This window comes from Achroia grisella, unplaced genomic scaffold (genome assembly GCF_030625045.1).
Source record: "Achroia grisella isolate CSIRO2021 unplaced genomic scaffold, CSIRO_AGI_Agris_v1 utg779, whole genome shotgun sequence".
NCBI lineage: Eukaryota > Metazoa > Arthropoda > Insecta > Lepidoptera > Pyralidae > Achroia > Achroia grisella.
Window position 1 is genome coordinate 742,462 of NW_026713019.1, and position 21,122 is coordinate 763,583.

The following is a 21,122-nucleotide window of genomic DNA, read 5'->3' on the forward strand; positions in this document are numbered from 1 at the left end:
CATTAGGTTCCAGATTTTACAGCTCGTCATACAAGTTTAATAACGATTTTACGTCCTGTCGAAATTGCATTATTTTTCAATGACCTTTAGACCTCTATTTGGATATTAATTACCATAAGTTATACGAGTCTAATAGGCCTTTAAAGGTGTAGTATAAGTAAAGAGCGGCAAAGTAACATAAATAATGTTACAGATGGATCATAAACATAAAACGTGTTACCATTCCCCGACGACTTGACCTGAGTCGGTGCCTCGCTCCATGTACTATACAAACACCATTTCGGAGAACTAACTTTCCTTTTATATGGGTACTTGCAGGAATTCAAACACCGAAACATTTATTTGATTACTTACTCTACCCCTACCCACATTACGTATGTATACATCGTCACAAATTTGACTTTCCTTAAAAACATAGGTACGTTACACAAATACAGAACAAGAGCAATAAAGTTCAAACTTTATTACTCGCGACAAAACCCTGATTACTCTGGCAAGCAGTGCGTGAAGATGGAAGCCCATAGAAATATATTTCAAAGCTTAAATGTGAGAAAGAAAATTCTATGAAAAAATACATTTCTTTCACTTCTTTGACGAGGTAACGTTTAATTATTTTTCGTTTAAAATTATCTGGAACAATCAATTTGTTATTGATTTTATGTATATGTAATTTATTTAACGCATAACAATAAAGGCGAGGATGGTTTAGAGAGCTTCATACTATTACAAAAATATAGGAGGACACACTCTATATCTGTTTTCTATACACTCTCTATTTGCCGCAATCGCCTCGGTTACAGTTAGGGCTGCCATTATATTTTAAAACATTTTTTAAGATGTAAAGAAATAGTGATTATGACAAATTTAGGAAAAATAGTTTAGTTGCAATAACAGCTTACTAACAAACAATAGATCAATGTCCTAAATTTCGTTCTAAAATTCTCTACTCCGAGTATAAAATATACATCTAGACATCCAGATAACTTAAAGAAGTGCTACAATTGAGTAAGTTTCGTAATTATATAATACATTTTGCTACAATACAGTAAGATAGTATATAGTACGGGTGGGAACCCTAGTCACCGATCGAGAAGTTTATTGGAAGCGCTCGTTCTTCTCAAATGTCGTAAAACTAAAACCAAAACTGTAATTGATACTGTTTTATCACAGAAACTTTCCAGGGTGTAATTGCATCGTGGCCATGGAAGAGAAATAGATAAATCTATCTAACTATTTATGATGATTGATATGACTTGCTGATTATCATCAAACGATACAAGAATATTGAGTGCAATTCAAAAATGTAATTGATCACAGCATGCACATAGATATATGAGAAAAATTAGTATAGGAAGAATTTTTTACTGTTTGTCCGTAGATTTGTGTTAATCTCAGAAACGGATTAGCGAATTAAGGTGCGATTTTCACTAATGTATTGTAGTAAGCTCTACCTATAATGTTGTGTTTTAAGGCAATCGGTTTACAAACAAAATAGCTATAAACTATGGTTATTCCAAAAACCACGCGTACGAAGTCGCGAGCTAAGCTAGTATGAAGAATATGTTTAGAATCTATGTTCTACTTCATATATTTCAAACACAGAATTCAAGTTCGACTCAATTTATTCTATTTTTCTTATTATTTCCTCTGTACTCAGTATTTCCCTTCCTGATCTTAGTTTGTAGTCTTTTTTTATTATAATATATATACTCGTATATTATATTCTTAACATCATTCTACCACCCACATACATTCTAAGACATACATAGTTATTACATGGACTTTTACGTTTTATCGAATATCTAATGTATATTTTTCGTATATTTGTACATTAAATATAATACGGCTTTTAGTTTTTATACATACTGTGCTTATAGTCTTGTACATGCTCTGTAGGTACCTATGTATAAATAATCCTTCTCGCAAAATCTCTAGCGCTCGTCAACTTGCAAATTGTATGGAAATGAACCGACGTAGATCGTTAACTCCTTTGCCGAGATTTTTAGCCTCCAAAGTTCTAGAAAACTGTCCAAAAACAAGTATTTATTGAAGTTTTCTCTTTTCTGTATGTACATGAAATTCAATTACTATTGTAGATAAGAAAAATAAATTATAAGCAAAAAGGAAATAGATGGCGTTAGTTGTCTCTAAAATGGTATATCATTATCATTATATTTTACACTTAATTGTACAACAAAGAACCTAAAATTAAAAACCTTAAAAAATATAATATAATAACTAAATTATATTATAAAAAGGAGTCCCTTTAGGCATGGTTCCGAAGATACAGCGTTCCCTTCAGCTTTTTACTACAGATGCACATAAAACCTGTTTTCGTAATTATTTCTATTAATAAATTAACGAGATGTAATGTAAAAATATAAAACATGAAATGTTACAATAACTAAATTTTAATTGAAATTTAGCAACAATTAGTGAATAGCAGAATTTTAATTGTGTACAAGAATTAATTTCATGAGAAAATATTTTTATCAACAGCTTGTTTTGCCCACGATATCATTCTCTTATCATATTATAAATACCCACGGCAAGACAATATAAAATTATAATAAATAAGCGGACAACGTTTCGAAGTCGAAGACCTCTGATTTCGAAATATTCAAAGTACATTGAAAATAATTGAAAATTTTAATATGGTTATATAACCAAATTAAAATTTATTTACTTTTCGGTCTATGATTCATTTTTATACTATTACTTTGAATCAATAACCCCTTCTAAGTCAAGCTAAGCAGAGGTTACAATGACAGTGAATGTGGCTAGACAATGGATAAAAATACTTAAATACATTCATAATATACATATACAACGCCCAGACCGATACAAATAATGATAATCACGAATACAAATGTTTGCATCGTGCGAGAAATCGAACCCGCGATCATGGGAAAGCGCTGTACTAAACTGCTACCAGCGAGGCAGTGTAAATTGATTACAGAGTAGATTTTTCATAGTTAAACATATCAATAACAATTTCATTAAAACGACATTTTCTAGAAAGACAAATCGTGACCCAATTGACATATCTGTGACCCCAATTGACACAATTAAAGTATCCGCGACCTAAGGGACGTCTTTTCAAACAGTTCTAATATTCCGGCTGGTTCACATGAGTAATATTCCACGAAAATTCATATTGTACTAAATAAAATTGTAAAAATACCATGCACGTACTTTGTTATATAAATAAAGCGATATCTTAATACAAAAATACATAATTTTCAATATTTATATTAGTTGGTTCAATAAAACAGGAAATATTAATTTGTAACTTTATGAAACTAGAAGATGTACTAACTTACTACTATATGTACAATTGTACAGTAACATTCGGTTATACATAATAGTAATAATATTACTTAAATATAATGCATTGACTTAATTCATATGCCAAAACTTTACCCACAACAGTACTTACAGTAGAACCGACCCATTCACATACCCGTTTACATAATTTTCCGCACTATCCGTCCGTCATATAGCTCCACGGGCCACAATATCAATATGACGTCAATCCACTAATTTGTTATATTAACCGAACAATTAGGTACACGAGTACTGCAATGTGCTCTTTGACGTCATGACCCAGGATACTAACAGTACACTATAAATAAATACGATTCCCATATAAGGTTTGTAAAATGAAAAAGATAATTAAATTACACCCACACTAATAATGCCTAGTGGTACAGTCAGGAGAATTTTTACATTTCTCTACTATAGTCTAAATTAGTAGAGAAAAAAATATTCTAATTATATATAAAAAGTAAAAATGTTCTACTAATGGGCGCCAAGCTTGGGCTACTAAAGTAGTTAACATAAAAGATTAATCAACCCTAATAGTATAAACGAGAAAATGTGTCTCTGTTCATTGCCATTTATTGCAGCTCAGATCGAGCGGGAATCGAAATCGCGACCATCGGTAATAATAATATTTGTGTGTTATTTAAATAGTATAATGATAAATAAAATAATGTGCTATTAAATTAATAAAATATGAATTCTAGATTAATTTGGTATTAGTCATACGATTAATTATATAGATTATGTAGAATAACTTAAATCAATAAACAATTAAGTAGGAACCGATAAGATATAATTAACTCGCATAAGAAGAACGAGTCACTCGATCTGAGATAATGTTCAGATAAAAGTAGACATAATTACAACATAAAACTCGACGTCGTTATCCTGGGATGGCTTAGGTAATCCAATCAGAACTGCCGAGGTGACCCCCATAAAACGAGGAATATTATGTGTACAGTAAACATTCCATCTACATAATTATAGAGATGAAGTGGATACACTCATGTATCGACTCTTCCACGAGTTTGACAAACGAGATCTCTATGACCATGACATAGAACAGATAGAGGGCCAGAGCATTTCTATGCTGAATCTGTATAGATTCTTGACCGAAAGCATCTAAAACAGCTTGACTGGCTCGTTTTGACACAAAACGCCAACCCGGTTACATAAAATAAATGTGCGATAATACTTACATTTTGCACATTTTAACAAATCTTAAAGAAATCCAAAAAGAAGGAGTCAAATAGCGAATCGCCATAAGAGTTCAAAGCCGTCAATAACAACAACACTGGCTATACGTTACTGGCACCAACTCGGCCTCGATGGCACAAAACATCGTAAAAAGACCGTAGCACAAGCACTATTCTTTTTAAGTGTACACTAAACGAACCTTTCGTGGTTTCCATAAAAACAGGGTTTGAAATGCCACACGCAGATATTCAGTTTAATAGAAAACAAGCTTGACCAACATGTAAACAGGAAATTTTTAAAAAGCTAGTATTCAATTTTTGTTATGTATTTAAGTTAGGATGCTTACGTTCTGATAAAATAGGTGCAAATATTTGCGATTAATTCAAATTATACCTAATAATGAAAAATAATAAAAATAACAGTACATTTCTTTAAACATTTTTTAAATATATTATGTACATAAGTAAACAATGTAATCGTCTGTAAACCTAATGATAAGCATTGACCCAAAATTATATTTCAAATCACCATTTAGTTTGTTTACGAGATTTCTAACTGAATCAGAATTCTACCTGAAACCAATAAAATAAGTTCGACTGTATTGCAATAACATGAATAAGAAAGGTTAGGTTCATTTGAATAAGTAAATATCATCAATCACATGACCAGATAAAGTCTATTAAGATCAAATTAAGTTTCTGGCCTATTAATATGGGCTATATTAAGTAAATACTGCTTAAGAATGTATTATTATTTAAACTATAACTAAGTATCACTACTAATCTGTTGGTACTAGGAATTTTTTTAACTACATAATTGCTCTAACATGATACGACGACATTGTAAACATTTTGTAGAGGAGAAGCGGAATTCCTTTATAGTAGATAGTTAAATCCTACTAAAATGAAATATAAATGTAACTTTGTGAATATATGAAATTTCTTACACAGACATACTACGAGTATATATAGACAAAAGGCATGTAATAAATTATAATTATTAAGCACAATATTGAATAATTTTATTAATATTCTAATTTAATGATGCCCAAAGTTGACTACACCGCCACCCATTTAAACCAAAACTTTCAAACTGTACAGTCATCTCTAGATTATCAATATTGTTGTAACAATAAATGTTAATACTCATGTTTTAAAGTAGTTTCAAGGCCCGCCAAATATTCCAATCAAAAACTAGTGCTCGGAGCCCATAGTTTAAGAAATAATCTATATTGTAGATGTTTTCGATGAAGTGAGTACCTAGTGTTTAGCGAACGATACTGGAGAGTACAGCGAGCCGTGACGCGGCGAGGTTAAATCGAGGAGTGCTGCCCACGCAGAACCGCTAATTAGGAAGCGCACGCGCAAGGGCGCTGCACTGTGCGCGCCATACTGGCATACAATACGCCAGACTTACTGGAACAAAGACTGACGCCATCAAAAAGAATAAATACTAGAACAAAAGGTGTGGCCAACCAACAGTCGTGACGAATTAGATACATGATCACTCAGAAAGGGACACTTAGAAAATGAAAGTCAGCATGTGTCAGCACAAGTAATAATGTAAAATTATAATATAATTAAAGCATCTTTGTGTAGTGACTGCGTATGAATATGAATCATCTCTCCATTTCAATCCTTATTCAGAATTCTGTAATTCCAGAATAGAACAAAGTAAAGTATACTAGTTCAAGAGAATTTAAGAAAATGTTATATACCAACCTATCTGGCTATCATAGTAATGTTTGCTTCTCCTATTAATAGGAAGAAGCAAATAGCGAGATGCTAATAGGATATTATGATATGAAATTTTACATTGTACCTACATTAAACATACGTCCTATTATTATTATTAATAATAATATAAATGCGAAATTTTGTGATAGACAGATGTTTATAAGGAAAGATACTTTTTCAAGCAAAACCTATATAACGAATTCTAAAGCTATTTGTATACAGATACATCATATGCCAGATGAATATATAGGACAGTTATTACCCAAATTCACGCGGGTAGCAACACAGGATACAGTTAGTAACAAGATAATACGGAGCATGTATTCATTGTAACAAAACAAGGATTTATTTATCAAGGCATGAAAGACAAGAAAAGAATGAAATGCCTCCTGAATTGGAGCAAAATGAAATATTTCTTTGACAAAAGTTACACGAAAGAGACAGTACAGAAGTGCTCAGCTCAAATCATCGCTCTGCGCCACTTTTCAACTGCCAATTTTCCTTCCTTTGTTTTCGGACGCTTGAATTTTCATAAAAAATATTTTTGCCTGTCATTTATTTGAATGTCATTCCTTTTGATGTTCTTCATTGTTTATAATTACTGTAATATATTTCTTTGTGATCGTAACTCTCGATTTACGTATCACGATTCCTTGTAAATTCTTGAACAGACTTCCGATATTATGAGTCAACATTTAAAATGACACAAAGCGCAACAAAAACAAAGTGCAATATAAAGAAACAAAGACATTTGTTGCAAAAAGAAACCTAAAATAAGAGTACCTTGAACATCACAAGGCGCAAATAAATAACGTACAAAGAGGGACAGTATATTTTGTTTAGCGGAAGTACTTAGTTCTATTTCGGTGAGAATACTGACGGCAACGTTCAGTTGTGGGCTTGTGAGCAATTGGGAGACCGTCACGACACAAAACACCACCACACAGATTTATAAGTACACACAAAGGCCCTTTAACACATTTCATTCGTGAAATTCTTTGAAACCACAAGGGATGACCTAATCCCAAACGAAGAGTTATCTCGGCAGTTTTCAGTAATTTAGACAAATATTTGTCGCACTCTAATATACCTACTACACAGGAATAGAGTTCAAACTATGTTCAAGCCATACGAAAATGGCAAAATCAGACGAGTATTGTTTTTTTTCATCATACATAAGCCAATGCGTACTATTATAAACATACATAAAAAGCGAAATGATATGTATAATCTCATTTCGCTTTTACTCAGCCGTTACCATGACGTTTTTTTAAGATAAAATATAGCCTATGTACATCCTCAAATCAATTCAGACTAGCATTTAGGATATTAGTACGAATATTTTATTTTATTCTTTTTCGTTAACTGTAACGGTAAACAGCAATAAAATAATTAAATTGGATTTAGTACTTGACATTTAGGTAGAAGTTTCACTGACATCACATTTCAACTCATGTGTACATATGTAGGTACTACCAAAAAGTGTATTTGTAAATTATTTACTATAAATATGCACTTGCATACATGCCAAGTGACTATAAGACTTTTATGGCCTGTTTACGAGTGTATATTAAAGTTGTTAAATCTTTATTGACTTCGTTGGATTTGGTCTTCTAAATATATTTTAGTAAGGGGTTACGTCCTTCTCGAATTAAAACTGTTCCCGTTCAAAGTTCCATGACGCACAAGGTTCTATTCCCTTAGATTAAATCCACGAAATATCCTCCGTGTGGCTTGCGTGTCTTTCTTTCGATGTTTATTTTTCCCTAAATACATTTGAAAGAATCTCGTTTAACTTTTACAATTCATTTTATAGAAAATGCTCCTTTTAGCACTTAGCCGACGTGGAAACAAACTTTAAGAACATTGTCTTCGAATATTCTAAAAACAACAGGTAACAACAGCTCTTGTTATTCAGTTCCGTCCTTCTTTATTTTAATTTGAAAATTATTCTTTCATTTTTCTGCCAGTTTTCATTTATAATAATTTGAACAGTCCAATTACAAACTTAAATATTTTTATATTTATACTATTTTGTTCCCTGTTTAAGTAACAAGGTATGTATTAATGTAACTATAATTGTTTCTCGGGGTGGAGTCATCGACATTTGCTAAGCCGAGATTGCCATATAATGAATGAATGCTATTGACATAATTATAATGGCTTTAATATTTGCAATAGAGCATACTCGTAATTTATGAGCTTATTTTTTTAATAGCAACTATATTTTTTAGTTAAATCACGCAAAATTATCGGATTTAGACAATTTCTTCCCGAGTATTTATATGTAGGTATAAAACTAGCACATGCTTATACAACCTCTACAGTGTATATAGAGGTTAGATAAGCATGTGTACATCCGATTGAAACAAAGGACAATCTAGTCTATAAAAGTGAATTATTCGCTGTCTACTGGCGATGTCTCTGAAACTAGAAAGCATAAGACCGATGATTTTATATCAACCGAAGTCTTAAAGTGTATATGTTACAGTCGTTATAAGATAGAATCGTTACAGAGAGAGAGCGACTACGTATTGCACACAAACCTATATAAAGAAGGTAATAGAAATGTATCTAACCATAAAAATCACACTGAGCTATAAAAATACAATAGAATATGTGGCATAAAATTTGAAACATAAAACCGACAGTTATTTCAGTGGATATTTTATGTTGCGGTTGAAAGAGACGAATGTTAGCAGTATCGGGATGTGACAAAATTGGACTGTAACCGGAGGCTTGGGAAAAATTATAGATCGAGAACTAAAGAGAAACAAATAAAGAATGAAAAATCGAAATCTACAATTTCCAAGCTGAGAGAACTGAACTCGCCATTTTCGCCAGGACTACAAAAGTTAATAAACAAAATTTTGAGAATAATTATTATAGTTATGTAACTATAATTATTTGTGATTAATTATCTCTAAATTTTGAACACTAATCTAAAAATATTACCATGGAATCGATTTACTTTAAATATCAAACTAAATATTTATTTTTACTACAGGAAATGACAGACAAGCTGACTTCACATATAGTACATGGTATACATTACAATATTGGATTTACTAAAAAAAAAAAATATTAATATGACTTTAAAACTAAAATTTTACAGTAAATTTTACAAAATTAGTAAAATTTTACTTAATACAGAATTGTACTGGGTGTGCGGTATGATCCTATGTCCATAAACAAACAAAAGCATCACAAAATATACGCAACCTACGCGTGTTTATGGGGACCATATAACAGCATTTGTTATTATACTATAACCCGCATGTCAAACATTGTATTTAAATTAGAAATTTCATTATGATATACAGTATTTCTTTTCGAGTGTTAAAACATTTGAGAAATTCTACTAAGTACGGTGGACCTGTGACAAAATATCTGGTTGTTTGAGCAATAAATCCTACTCAAGACTGCGCACTGTCCAATTGACTTAAACATTCATAAAGTTGTCACGGTAATCAGCATATTGCATTATTCTTTACCATTAATGAATGATACACAAAGTCGAAAGTCACGATTGTTTACGAAGCTGCGCAATTAAATTTGGAAAGTTGTGCTAAATGGTCTGTTTTCACGATTAAACGGTTGAACGGATATTAATGAAATTTGATATAAAGATGATATCACGACGGACATAGACTATCTTTTATCTTGAAAGAGCACATGAAAACGCGGATAACGGCTAGTGTATAATAAATGAGTGTACGTGATTTAAACAGGATTGTTATTATATTACAAAGGCAAAAAAGTGAACAAAGAGAACGGAGGAAATTGGCAATACGAACGGAGGGCGTGTGCTCAGCAGGGTTCGGGATCGGCCCGCCCCGTAGGCGCTACATATCATCGCGTCCTTGGCACGCAATGTCGACGACACCGAAACACTACTTATCGCTATTTCATTTTGCACAAACAAATATAAAATGCTTTTCAACAACATAAACGAATTAATTAATTATATTCTGCACTATCTATAGTTTTGACTGGTAGAAAATGCCGCATGGTGTTCGGTCCGCCAAAGGCACTTATTACCTTTTATATTTTTGTGAGTAATAATAAATGTGTAATATTATTAATAAACTCACAAAGGTCATCCTACAATTCACAATGCGTCATCTAGATGCAACTAAACAGAGCTTGTACTATGTGTACTAAATACATTTTATTTAACAAATATTATAAAAAATATAGAAATAGTTTGTATTAATATACAGGGTTAAACAACCAAATCAAAGTATTAATTCTATTAACGAATGTCTGCATTGTGTGAGGAATTTAGAATCAGATGTGCGTTACATCTGATTCTAAATTCCTCTGAATTTAGAATCAGAACCTTAGGCGCCTTACGCAGCTAAACCATTAGACCAGAAACCAGAGACCGTCAAGTGTATATCAAATATTAGCACAGTAATAATAATAATCTCAGGACAATTCACACAGCACCACCTAGACCCAAGTTAACCCAAGTTAAGCTTATGTTATGGGTACTAGATCTAAACAAATCGACTTCGTAAATAAATACATATTATATATAGAAAACACCCTGACCGATACAAACAATCATACTTATCAATACAAATACATACTCATCAATATAAAATGTTTATGCCATAGGAGGAATCGAACCCGCAACCATTGGCCGTAAAGCGGTATACTAGACCGCATGCCCACCGAGGTCGTCAGTAACAAGCAATATGTGATTCTAGTCGTTTATTAGTCATATAATTCCAATACTGTCCGTTTGCCTAACTGATTATAGAATCGCCACTATAAATCTGCCCCGCACAATTCAACAATGTATCGAGGCAGCATCTAAAGCGCTGACAGGCGCTCAGCGCAAACTCAATAACGCGCGGGTGCAGCGGAGATAAAATATAAAGAAAACATTGAAACGGACCGTTTGCTGGGAGTCCCAGCATTTCCGTTAATTCTAAGTAGAAGTGCAATCTTCGGACTCACGTGTGAGGGTCAACGTACCGGCTTTGTAGCCATTACTGCGACCCGAGTCATACGATCTGGCACTATATATAAATATATGTGATATTTAATTCGCTTATAGACTATAGTAAAAGGATACATTTCTTGGAAGAAATCGAGGCTAGGCGGTTGGAGGATGTCTAGTGCCGATAGTACCTGTAAACAAATAAACACATATCAAACACTGATAATAACAACACAATATGGTTGCCCAGCAGTCGAAATTCGACCATAATTATGAAAATTATGTTTACCGTTCATACTATTAACTAATTAACTTTTATATGTCGATGTCAAAACCAGGGTAATGTGTGTAGGTGTGTGAAGATTTAAACATTATTATAAACAAATATTTGCTTTGTTTTCTTATTAAACTTTAACTTCTAAATTTCATACTCCTAAACTCCATAATATGACACCATATATTTTTAAGACGTTGATCTTAATATTTTCATTATAAAATATTTATATATAGAACTTCCTCTATTATTTGCATCAATTGCCATCAATACTATTGCAATTGTCACAAAACAACGATGATGCCAAATTCAGTTTTGCCGTTCAAATGCAAATTCTTAGTGATACGTGACAAGGGCGACAAATGCAAACAGAACGCTACAGTATATTTGCGATAATCGATAAAGTACAATGAAAATGAATAAATTATGACGACAGTGGACTGCGCATTACAATTATTTATTGTTTAATTACCCTATAAAATCGATTTAATTAGTCATATAATGAAAGGAAACAGGATCTCACCATTTTAGTATTGCCATAAGTGATATTCATACATACAATATTCATATATTATTCATATATTACAATGATAATATAATAATAATCTTGAACAATTTACTCAGTGTCATATAGTCCCAAGCAAAACAGACCTTGTAGGTAGCGCTGTGTTAATGGTCCAGAAAAAAAATATGTATCGTGCGAGGCATCGAACCTGCGTCATTGGAAATAAAGCGGTGTGCTAAACGGCATCGTCTAGCGGTTTAAATTATAATCGTAATTTTCGAAATATGATATGTCAGAGATTGCTTTAAACAATAAGGCCACCCTTCGCTTTAGCACATTTATGTAAATGTTCCTTTTTTGTAAATAATTTTCTGACCACAATAAAGAGTTATATAATATTATTATCTTAGGCATGGCATGTTTCATATTATTACTATAGGATATAAAATATAGATCTGATCAGTGTGCACATGCACGTAGACAATTCGTAATAACTATGTATATGGTGACATTGGGTAAAAGTAAGCCATAAAATGAAACTATGGTTAATATTTCGCCGGCCCCTCGGTATCAAAGCAGCACTTCGCCACCGCGTTGTATTTTTTACGATTCGATCATAAATTATAGAACACGTGTTAGAAACATTAATCTGATGTTAAAATTTATGAATATTTGACACCTCGTAACTTTAAACACTGTTAGGCCAATTAAACTACAATTTGCATAAATATGTAAACAATTAGAAATAAGTTGGTGACGTTTAGTCTTAATTAGATCTAATTAATAATAGTAGCATTTAACAGGGTGACAGAATTGTTTAAAGAAGAATATTTAAATTATGTAATTTTACCTACAAACCATTAAAATCCAATGAAATAGATGCAGTCCGTGTATCTAATTTGTACATGATACACTAATTTATATGAATATAATATGTTGTCTTAGTAACATATAAAGAAGATTAAAGATATATGTCCTAAAAGAATTAGCAGATTATAGCATTAAAGGCCATCGTTAATAGGTCGCCACAAAACAAAACGTCGCAAAAGTTTTGACTATTTGCAAAAACATATATATATATATATATACGGTATTTTCTAATCGGTTTAATTAATAGGGTTTGGCGCCCGATAACATAAAAGAAATCGTTTAGTAAGTATAAAAAATAAGACATGCTTATTTTTAATAATGATTACTATAAATGTATAAATAATACTAACATTTTCGTGTTTGAAGAAGCAGAGCATCTTGAGCTCGCGGAAGACGCGCTTTGATGAAACGAGCGACTGGAAAACGTTGGGCAACTTCTTGAGGGCGACGCGCCGGCCATCGCGCGGGTCCGTCACTGCCCTGTGAACAAACATATGACTTATTACAATACGAAACAAACACAACAATGAGAACACATAAAGGGGTAATAGAATTCGTGGTACTGTAACAAACTGAATATATAACTGGAATTGAACGCTGACCTATATAAAAAAGATTAGGATTCCATTTTTTGTATTGAATAGACAGGTAAAATTCGTTCTAAATTCTTCTTAAATGTACGTTTATCTTATAATAAAAAATATATTTTCACGATAGTTCGAAAAACTTTTTGCTTAATAATGTTTTAATTACATAGGATTAACATTTTAAATAACCATTCAGAAATAATTAAATCTATATTTTTAACTTGTACGGTCTTATTGAAAGCTTGTCCACATTTTTTTATTAATATTTATTTTTAGTATTATCTATTCTGACTGTTCTGAGTTCTTGAGCTCTCAGATTACACATAAAGCGTTTGTTACCAGATAAAGGTTAAACACTCTTAATAGTAATAATAAATAATTCGTCACATAGTATGCATGTTGATTATTAGCAACCACAGATTATCATGACAAAAGGTTCCATTACAAAATATATCTAATCAATTCAACAACGTGAGTATAGTCGGTGATCGTGATGCGTATTGACATAAACATTATTTAAAATAAGAAATTACCATAACAAAGTTGATATTGTTATACGAAAATGCAGATAAGCACCCCATTGGTAATTTTAAATGTGTTGCTACGAAGAAATATTTGTACAATGTGTATTTTAAACAACCTCAAGTGTTTGAAATATATTAGGAAAATGCTATCTTACTTTTAAAACGTGTATTATTAAGTACGTTATGATGTCTTTTGAATAGAATTATTTAGCGTTTATAAATATAAGGTAGCAGAGTGAGTAAAGCTATCGATATATAGATGTATATGGTATATGTAGTGTTGACAAATATATAATGGTTGCAACCATTATTTATATGAAGTTCAACACTAACCATTTATATATATATAGCAAACTAATTGTAGTTAAAATTAAGGCTAAATAAATTTCAAAAAACGAGTGTGAAGTATCGTGGTACGAAATTTTTATAATACACGTGCATAAAAGTTACTGTAATTTTTAAAACGTCGAGAGGTAACCCTTATAAAATTATTCGTGTTAAGATCCGGTTAATAATAAAATACGACATAAAAGCATTTTAAAAATAAAACTAATTCCTTTAGAGTATCGATATCGATACAGAAACATTTTGAAAATGAAATCGTTACATTTACAGTAAAGTCCACACGTATATATAGAAAAGTGACGTACCCTCGCGCTAAAGGGACCGTTAGGCATGCCCTTGCGATTATTATCGTCTGAACGTAGGGCCGCGATAATATCCGAGGGATATGGGGATGCCAGCCGTGCCGAGAGCAACGACCGAAGCTCGAGCTGCCGGCCGGCCCCGTCGCACGCCAGGGCCGTTTGAACATTTCAAATTAGGGATGTCTCTGATTTATTGCCTGTGGATTTGGGCGTCCGAGTTCACGGGCAAACAAATACCGCGTAATTGATTGTTTCAAAGGAAATTATATGCGCACGCCGAGCCAAATTTCTGCGTGTGAACTTAAATTGAATTTGAAATTACTTTTACATTACTGCGTATTTGAGTACTATTGATTGTTTCATAAAAAAAAATGAAAATCTTAAATTTGTTGATGTTGGATCAAATGTTTATTCATAAACGTTTATTATATTATGTTATGTTAATTTATGCTACTTAGTTTCATTAAACGTCAATAAGGTAGTTTTTTTAGTATTCTTAGGATTCGACATATCGACTGACACTCCCAATTTGGCAAACCAAACAAGCATGCATATCGAAAGACAATGGCAGGAAATGTAGTTACTGTGAAACAAAGTAAAAACATACTGCACAAATATAAACTTTACGACATACCCATAAAGATTACAATGGCACATAGTAAATTTGGTACAATACAGTGCGAATTATAAAATCGTGAACAGGTTCAATAACTTATAAATTAACACGGAAATGCGTAAATAGGGACATTAATCCTGATTCCACGCCGTGAACACCTTCACGGCGTGGAATCAGGTAATGTAATAACCGGAAGTGAGCTTTAATTTAATTTATTAATTATCCTTTTGTGTCGCTCTTAGTTTTTATAGGGTGATAGTTATGACGCGAAGAAGAGAAGAAATAAAAACTTAATAAACTTATTCTTTGAAAATTAATGTTAGTGTTAACATTATTTGTTTGTTCTGTGTTTTACATTAAATAGAAAATTACGTACACGAACAACTAATGTCATTTAAATAATAGTTTTGTGAGTAATCAGGCCTTGCTCAGAAAATGAGTTTTAACAGAAGTTTTAATTTATTTAACGGTATCTCCAGAATATCCTTTGGTATCTTTTTGAATTTCTTTCATTTTCCACATTCAATGCAGATATAGATATGTCTGATATCTATGAACTTTTTTTCATGTATAATTAAAAATCACACAAATTAAAAAACATAAATTTATTTGTACACTAAAGTATTTAAATATAATATTTATACCGCTCATATGGTTAGACGTGTTATATGATTGCTCTTCAAAATATATTCGCTTGATACAACATGTCGGAACGCTAAGTAGCACCGCTAGCGATGCATGATGGACGCAGGCTGACGTGTACACATACAGCCATATAAGTAGCATTCCATTACGAATAACTCATCAAATTATTTACTAATATATATTGTTGTTTTCTCAAAAAATTTTAACCAAACTAGTCATAAAAAATAATAGAGATAAAAATAATACATAAAATTACATTGAATGACATATCATTGTTAGAATACTAAAAAAGAATGAAACAGTCTCAATACTAATATACCTCAATACTTTTTCGCTTGTCTATATTGTGTTTCACTGACTGACTGTCTGCTTTAGAGAAGTTAATAGATGAAAAAAATAATGGCATCCAATTATATTTACTACACTGAAAATCAAACACTAATGAAACAAAACCACTTTTAACGAGAAACAAATTGGAAATCTGAAAATAAACTTTAAACAAATTTGGCCCGTGACCCCACAGTTACTTCTAAAAGTTCTAAAAACTTAAATTTTTCACTTCACTTCTTTAAAAAAGATAATCAGTCTACTGAATATCATCACTGGCTTTCGGACGACAATCGATGTTTTCAACCTTATCGATTCCCTATCCAATTCAAACGGAGATCGAAATTACGATAGTTTTGGCTGATGTTCGGACCTTACCAGGTAGGAGTTGTCCTTCAGCCACTCCTTAAGTCCTACCGTGGGTTTGCAGTTCCATCTACACTCGTCCCCCTCATCCCCTTCATCGTTCAGTGAAGCTGAAACGGCTGCAGCCAACAGCTTTAGAATAACTAGCTCGAAAAAATAATTAGCTTTTGATTTGACATATCTTTTACTACTAACTCTGTATATATACATACATGTGTCATAGCATATTAGGTTACAAGCAATGAGCGAACATAAACCTAACGAGGAATTAGTGGAGCGAGATTTACCGCGTGGACCTGATGTTCATTGGCTCAAAAGAGCAAGGCTGTATCGTTCGCTACCATCTCTATGAACACCACTACTATATTCGTCAGAGAGATTTTTACAATGCACACCCAGTGACTATGTCCTATTTTAGAAGATAATATTGTTTTAAAGAAATTCAATTTATTTTATTTATGTTTCTATGACGGTGTGTAATGAGGTCCTAATATTCTTTACACACTCTGAAGAAGAATGTCTAACATAATCAGAAATAATCTTTACATTTTTAAATAAACTTCTTTTAAAATATTTTTTTTATATTTTATTTATTAATTTGGAACAACTAGTCACAAATCTGAACAATTTTCGAATAAAAATAATAAAAAAAACTGGAGTATCACAAAAATAATGTTAGTTCCAAAACAATATCTACGAATGTCTATTTTTATTGTATTATATGATATACGACTGCAGAATATAAATATAAATAAATACATAAATTTTGCTGTCTTTCTGAAACAACAATGATATGGCAAATAAATACTTGATACACAGTAGCAATAGATCCAAGTACATACTTTATTTAAAGCGGACAATAATACAAAATTCAGGACGATATTTTCTATACAAATAAAGTGATGTATCTTAAACTAACTCTTTTTAAATTAAGAACCTAACTGATGAAATTGTCTGCACAACTTAGATGAGGCATAAATAACACTCAAATTATACAATGTGTGGAAAAGCACGCGTCAAAAATCATTAAAACTTCACGAGTGTCTTTAAACTACAAACCACGCGTAATGACTATAATAACCAAGAGTAACACCGTAAACTTACCGAAACACATTTCTAAATTAACGACGAAACGTGTACGTATAATATTCAAAACGTCGAGACACCTGTGGGGGCAAATACTACAAAATGAATGGCCATATTCCAAGATAACGCAACTCCTTGAGGTTGGGAAAACAAAATTCCAGAGGCAATAAGAATAAATTAACGGAGCGAATGTAGATGGTGTTTACAGTGTTACTATTACAGCGATAAGTTGAATGAATACACGAATACACAACGCTTAAGAACACAAATAGTAAAAAAGTAAATAACTGTAACGTTACATACAAATATGTGTTGCATCAATTACAAGCTTTTAAAAAATGGTGTTAAAGTGCGTCGACTGTGATAAAAATCCAATGATTACAGACAAGACAAAAAGTGCAAAAATATTACACCAGCAAAGTCAATAAATTTGATGAATTATGCCCGTGAAAATAAAAATTATGTTCACCACTAGGTATATTTACGTTCAGTTGGTTTTCATATTGTATATAGAATAAAAAAACCATTACAGCTAAATGTAATCCCTTAGCAACAGGAAAAATCCTAGCTAAGTTACAAGTAGACTATTTATGTGTAGAGGTTTCCGATTGCGTGTGGACGTCAGTCCGGGCTTGGTGGCGCCGAAATAATCGCCCGTCCTATGTCGCCGCAGTCTGTGCCACCCCACCCGGCCAATATTTGTTATACGATATATTACAGTGTTTAACCTACGTCAGTTTCAAATATATATGAAAAAGAATATTTTTTGTAATAACTAAACTAAGTGTTAACTGAAAGATGAACGTTATATTAATATAATTTAGAGAGGCATAATTCTTCTACAATTGTTTTGTATGTAAATACATACTCGAAGCTTGTTTCAATATACATTTATTAGCGCTACGGTAATTGGTCAGCTAAGTTGTGAGGAAGAGCCCTGTAAGTCTTCATGACAATTTGTTGCACTAATGCATTGGTATCGACACAGATTCGACATACACTCAGACAACAATAACTTATTTTAATTAAATTTACTGTTTGGATTTAGTTTGACTAACATTGCGACGAACTTTTAGATTATCATACTGAATTTACATTTTATCGCAAGGGTACAATTCGATTAAAAATCTCTTAATTTATGTATGATTCAGCCAATTACAGCAAAGGTAATGCAAATTTATCATTGTACTTAAGAAGTTGTAGCTACATTCAGAGGCTCTCGCTATTTTGATGTATAGTCAGTACTAATTTATCACTTGTATTAAAAATTTTAAAAATTTTAATGGAAGGGAAATAACATAATGAATAAATTGCTAGCAATATAGCCCTATCACGTCGACCTGCTAGCGGTCCCTCTGGATCATTATTTAGGCTAATTTATGGTAAGCTCACCACTACAGGCTAAGTGATTTCATAGAATGAAGACATACTTTCATCCTTTATTGGTGGCCCATTAGTGTACACATTAAAGTTTCCTTTCCATCTTTACACCCACTGCTGAAATTAAACTACCACTGCACTAACTAACCAACCACTACTGCATTTTGAACCTAAAAACTATAAAAGAAATATTTCACACACAAAAGATATTATACTTTAATACCCCTTACCTTGTGGACACGTATAAAAATAGCTAATAACGTCAAACTGAAGTGAGAGTAAAAACAGAAAACATGAGCCAAAAGAGGATCAGTGAATAAACTTCCAATAAAAAATAAAAATGCATCCCACAAAATGCAGCGGAAAAGCGTTTCGGGTGCGAGTTGTACGCGAAAAAATAACTAAAACAAATGGCGATACGGGTGGGTGTGGAATGAAAATACACGTAAAACTGTGTCAATGTCAACGTATCGAAACTTTTTTTTATACTACACTACACTCGGGATGAGTTATTGAACCACTTTCAGTTTTACATAACACAAATAGCCATACACATGTGGATATCCATTCATGTAAGGTATGTCACACTAAGTACTTATTCTTTACACATATTATACTTAAAAGTAGTATGTATCTCAGTAATAGAAATAAACTGAATTTTGTTAGTCTTTCGTATATTAAATTAGGACGCAATATAACGAAATAAATCTTCTGAAGAATTATATTCCGAATACATTTTCACTCTTGTAATAAAGAACTAAAATCGTCACATATTGTTGAAGGTCAATGTCTAACAATTAGTAATAAAGAATTACATATACTGATATACATTACAGTCTACTATCACGGTCTGGAAATTTTAGACCAAATCGTGGAGCCAAGGTCAGTGGCTAAATATGAAATCCATGGGAAATCACTGACGATCGTCAATTTTTAATGTATGACTATTATACATATACAATAATGTAGCAATTATGCAGTTTTCTATAAAAATATAAAATGTAATTACACACAATATTAAGCAAGCACAATATTACACATATAAAGCAAGGTCAACATCAGGGTCACATTAAGGAGTTTGTGGAAATAAATATATATATATATATATATATATATAAGTATGTTTTAGTTTTTATATTATATTTTTTAAGCTTTTTAATTTTAGGTTCTTAGTTGTACAATTAGATTTTATTTATAAGTATATATATATATTTGCTCTGCTTTTCGATATTTCCAAATCTAATATCTTCTTCTATTAAACCCACTTAATTTTCTTATCAAAAAATTACTAAATGCATTCACACAAAACAATTAATATTAAGTTTATCATATGTTAATTATGTTTATCAATTTTATTTCGTCGCACATATTACAATGTTCTAAAATATGATAAGTGACAAAGTGATGCTAATAAATATAACGTCAACAAAAACTCTAAAAATACAATTTCAGTATAAAATTAATTTAAAAGAAAAATGAAATGGCGAAGATTGCTGTGTCACCACCAGACTAGAACCAACCCTTCAAATATTACGTTTGGTCTATCGAAATGGAAAAGTGATATGAGTCACTGAGAGAACCTGAGAAAATGTATGTACGTTGGATAGATTTCTCGATGGACAGATTAGGATGAATCGTAAACTATACCTACTCTAACATTAAGCTGAAGAATTTGCTTGAACACGCTAAACTTAGAGAACCAGAGAACAGTCAACCGAAATAAAAAATCCTTTTTGCTTTTTACAGACAAATCCTTCAGGAAGGTATGCTACTAATAATACAGTTATACTTACTATTAGTATATTTGTAAGTACTATGCTATTAAACCTCTCCTCACTACCTAATATAAAATCCGTGTAAAAAGTAAGTATGAATGAAAAAGAAGTAATAGCAGGGACGAACGATGCGGTACATAAGGGTGGCCGCCATCTCTTTAATTACGGGTGGAACCGCGAGGCACGGCATTATCACATATAACGCCCTTAGCGACGACGGACAGGCCAGTATCTATTTTCGCCGGAACATATGACTAACACGAATACCTATTTATTTTTAGTAGAACATCTCAGTAAGTACTGCTAACTGAT

The 21,122-nt window shown here is 32.0% G+C and overlaps 1 protein-coding gene across 1 annotated transcript in view; it reads right to left on the minus strand.

The window, feature by feature from the left end:
• Positions 1-21,122, minus strand: part of LOC131850660 (serine/threonine-protein kinase NLK2-like) — a 117,537-nt gene that overhangs the window by 44,597 nt on the left and 51,818 nt on the right. The window contains 2 exon segments of the mRNA XM_059200960.1: positions 11,344-11,399; positions 13,208-13,337. Of these exon segments, the coding sequence (XP_059056943.1) occupies positions 11,344-11,399; positions 13,208-13,337 (186 nt within the window).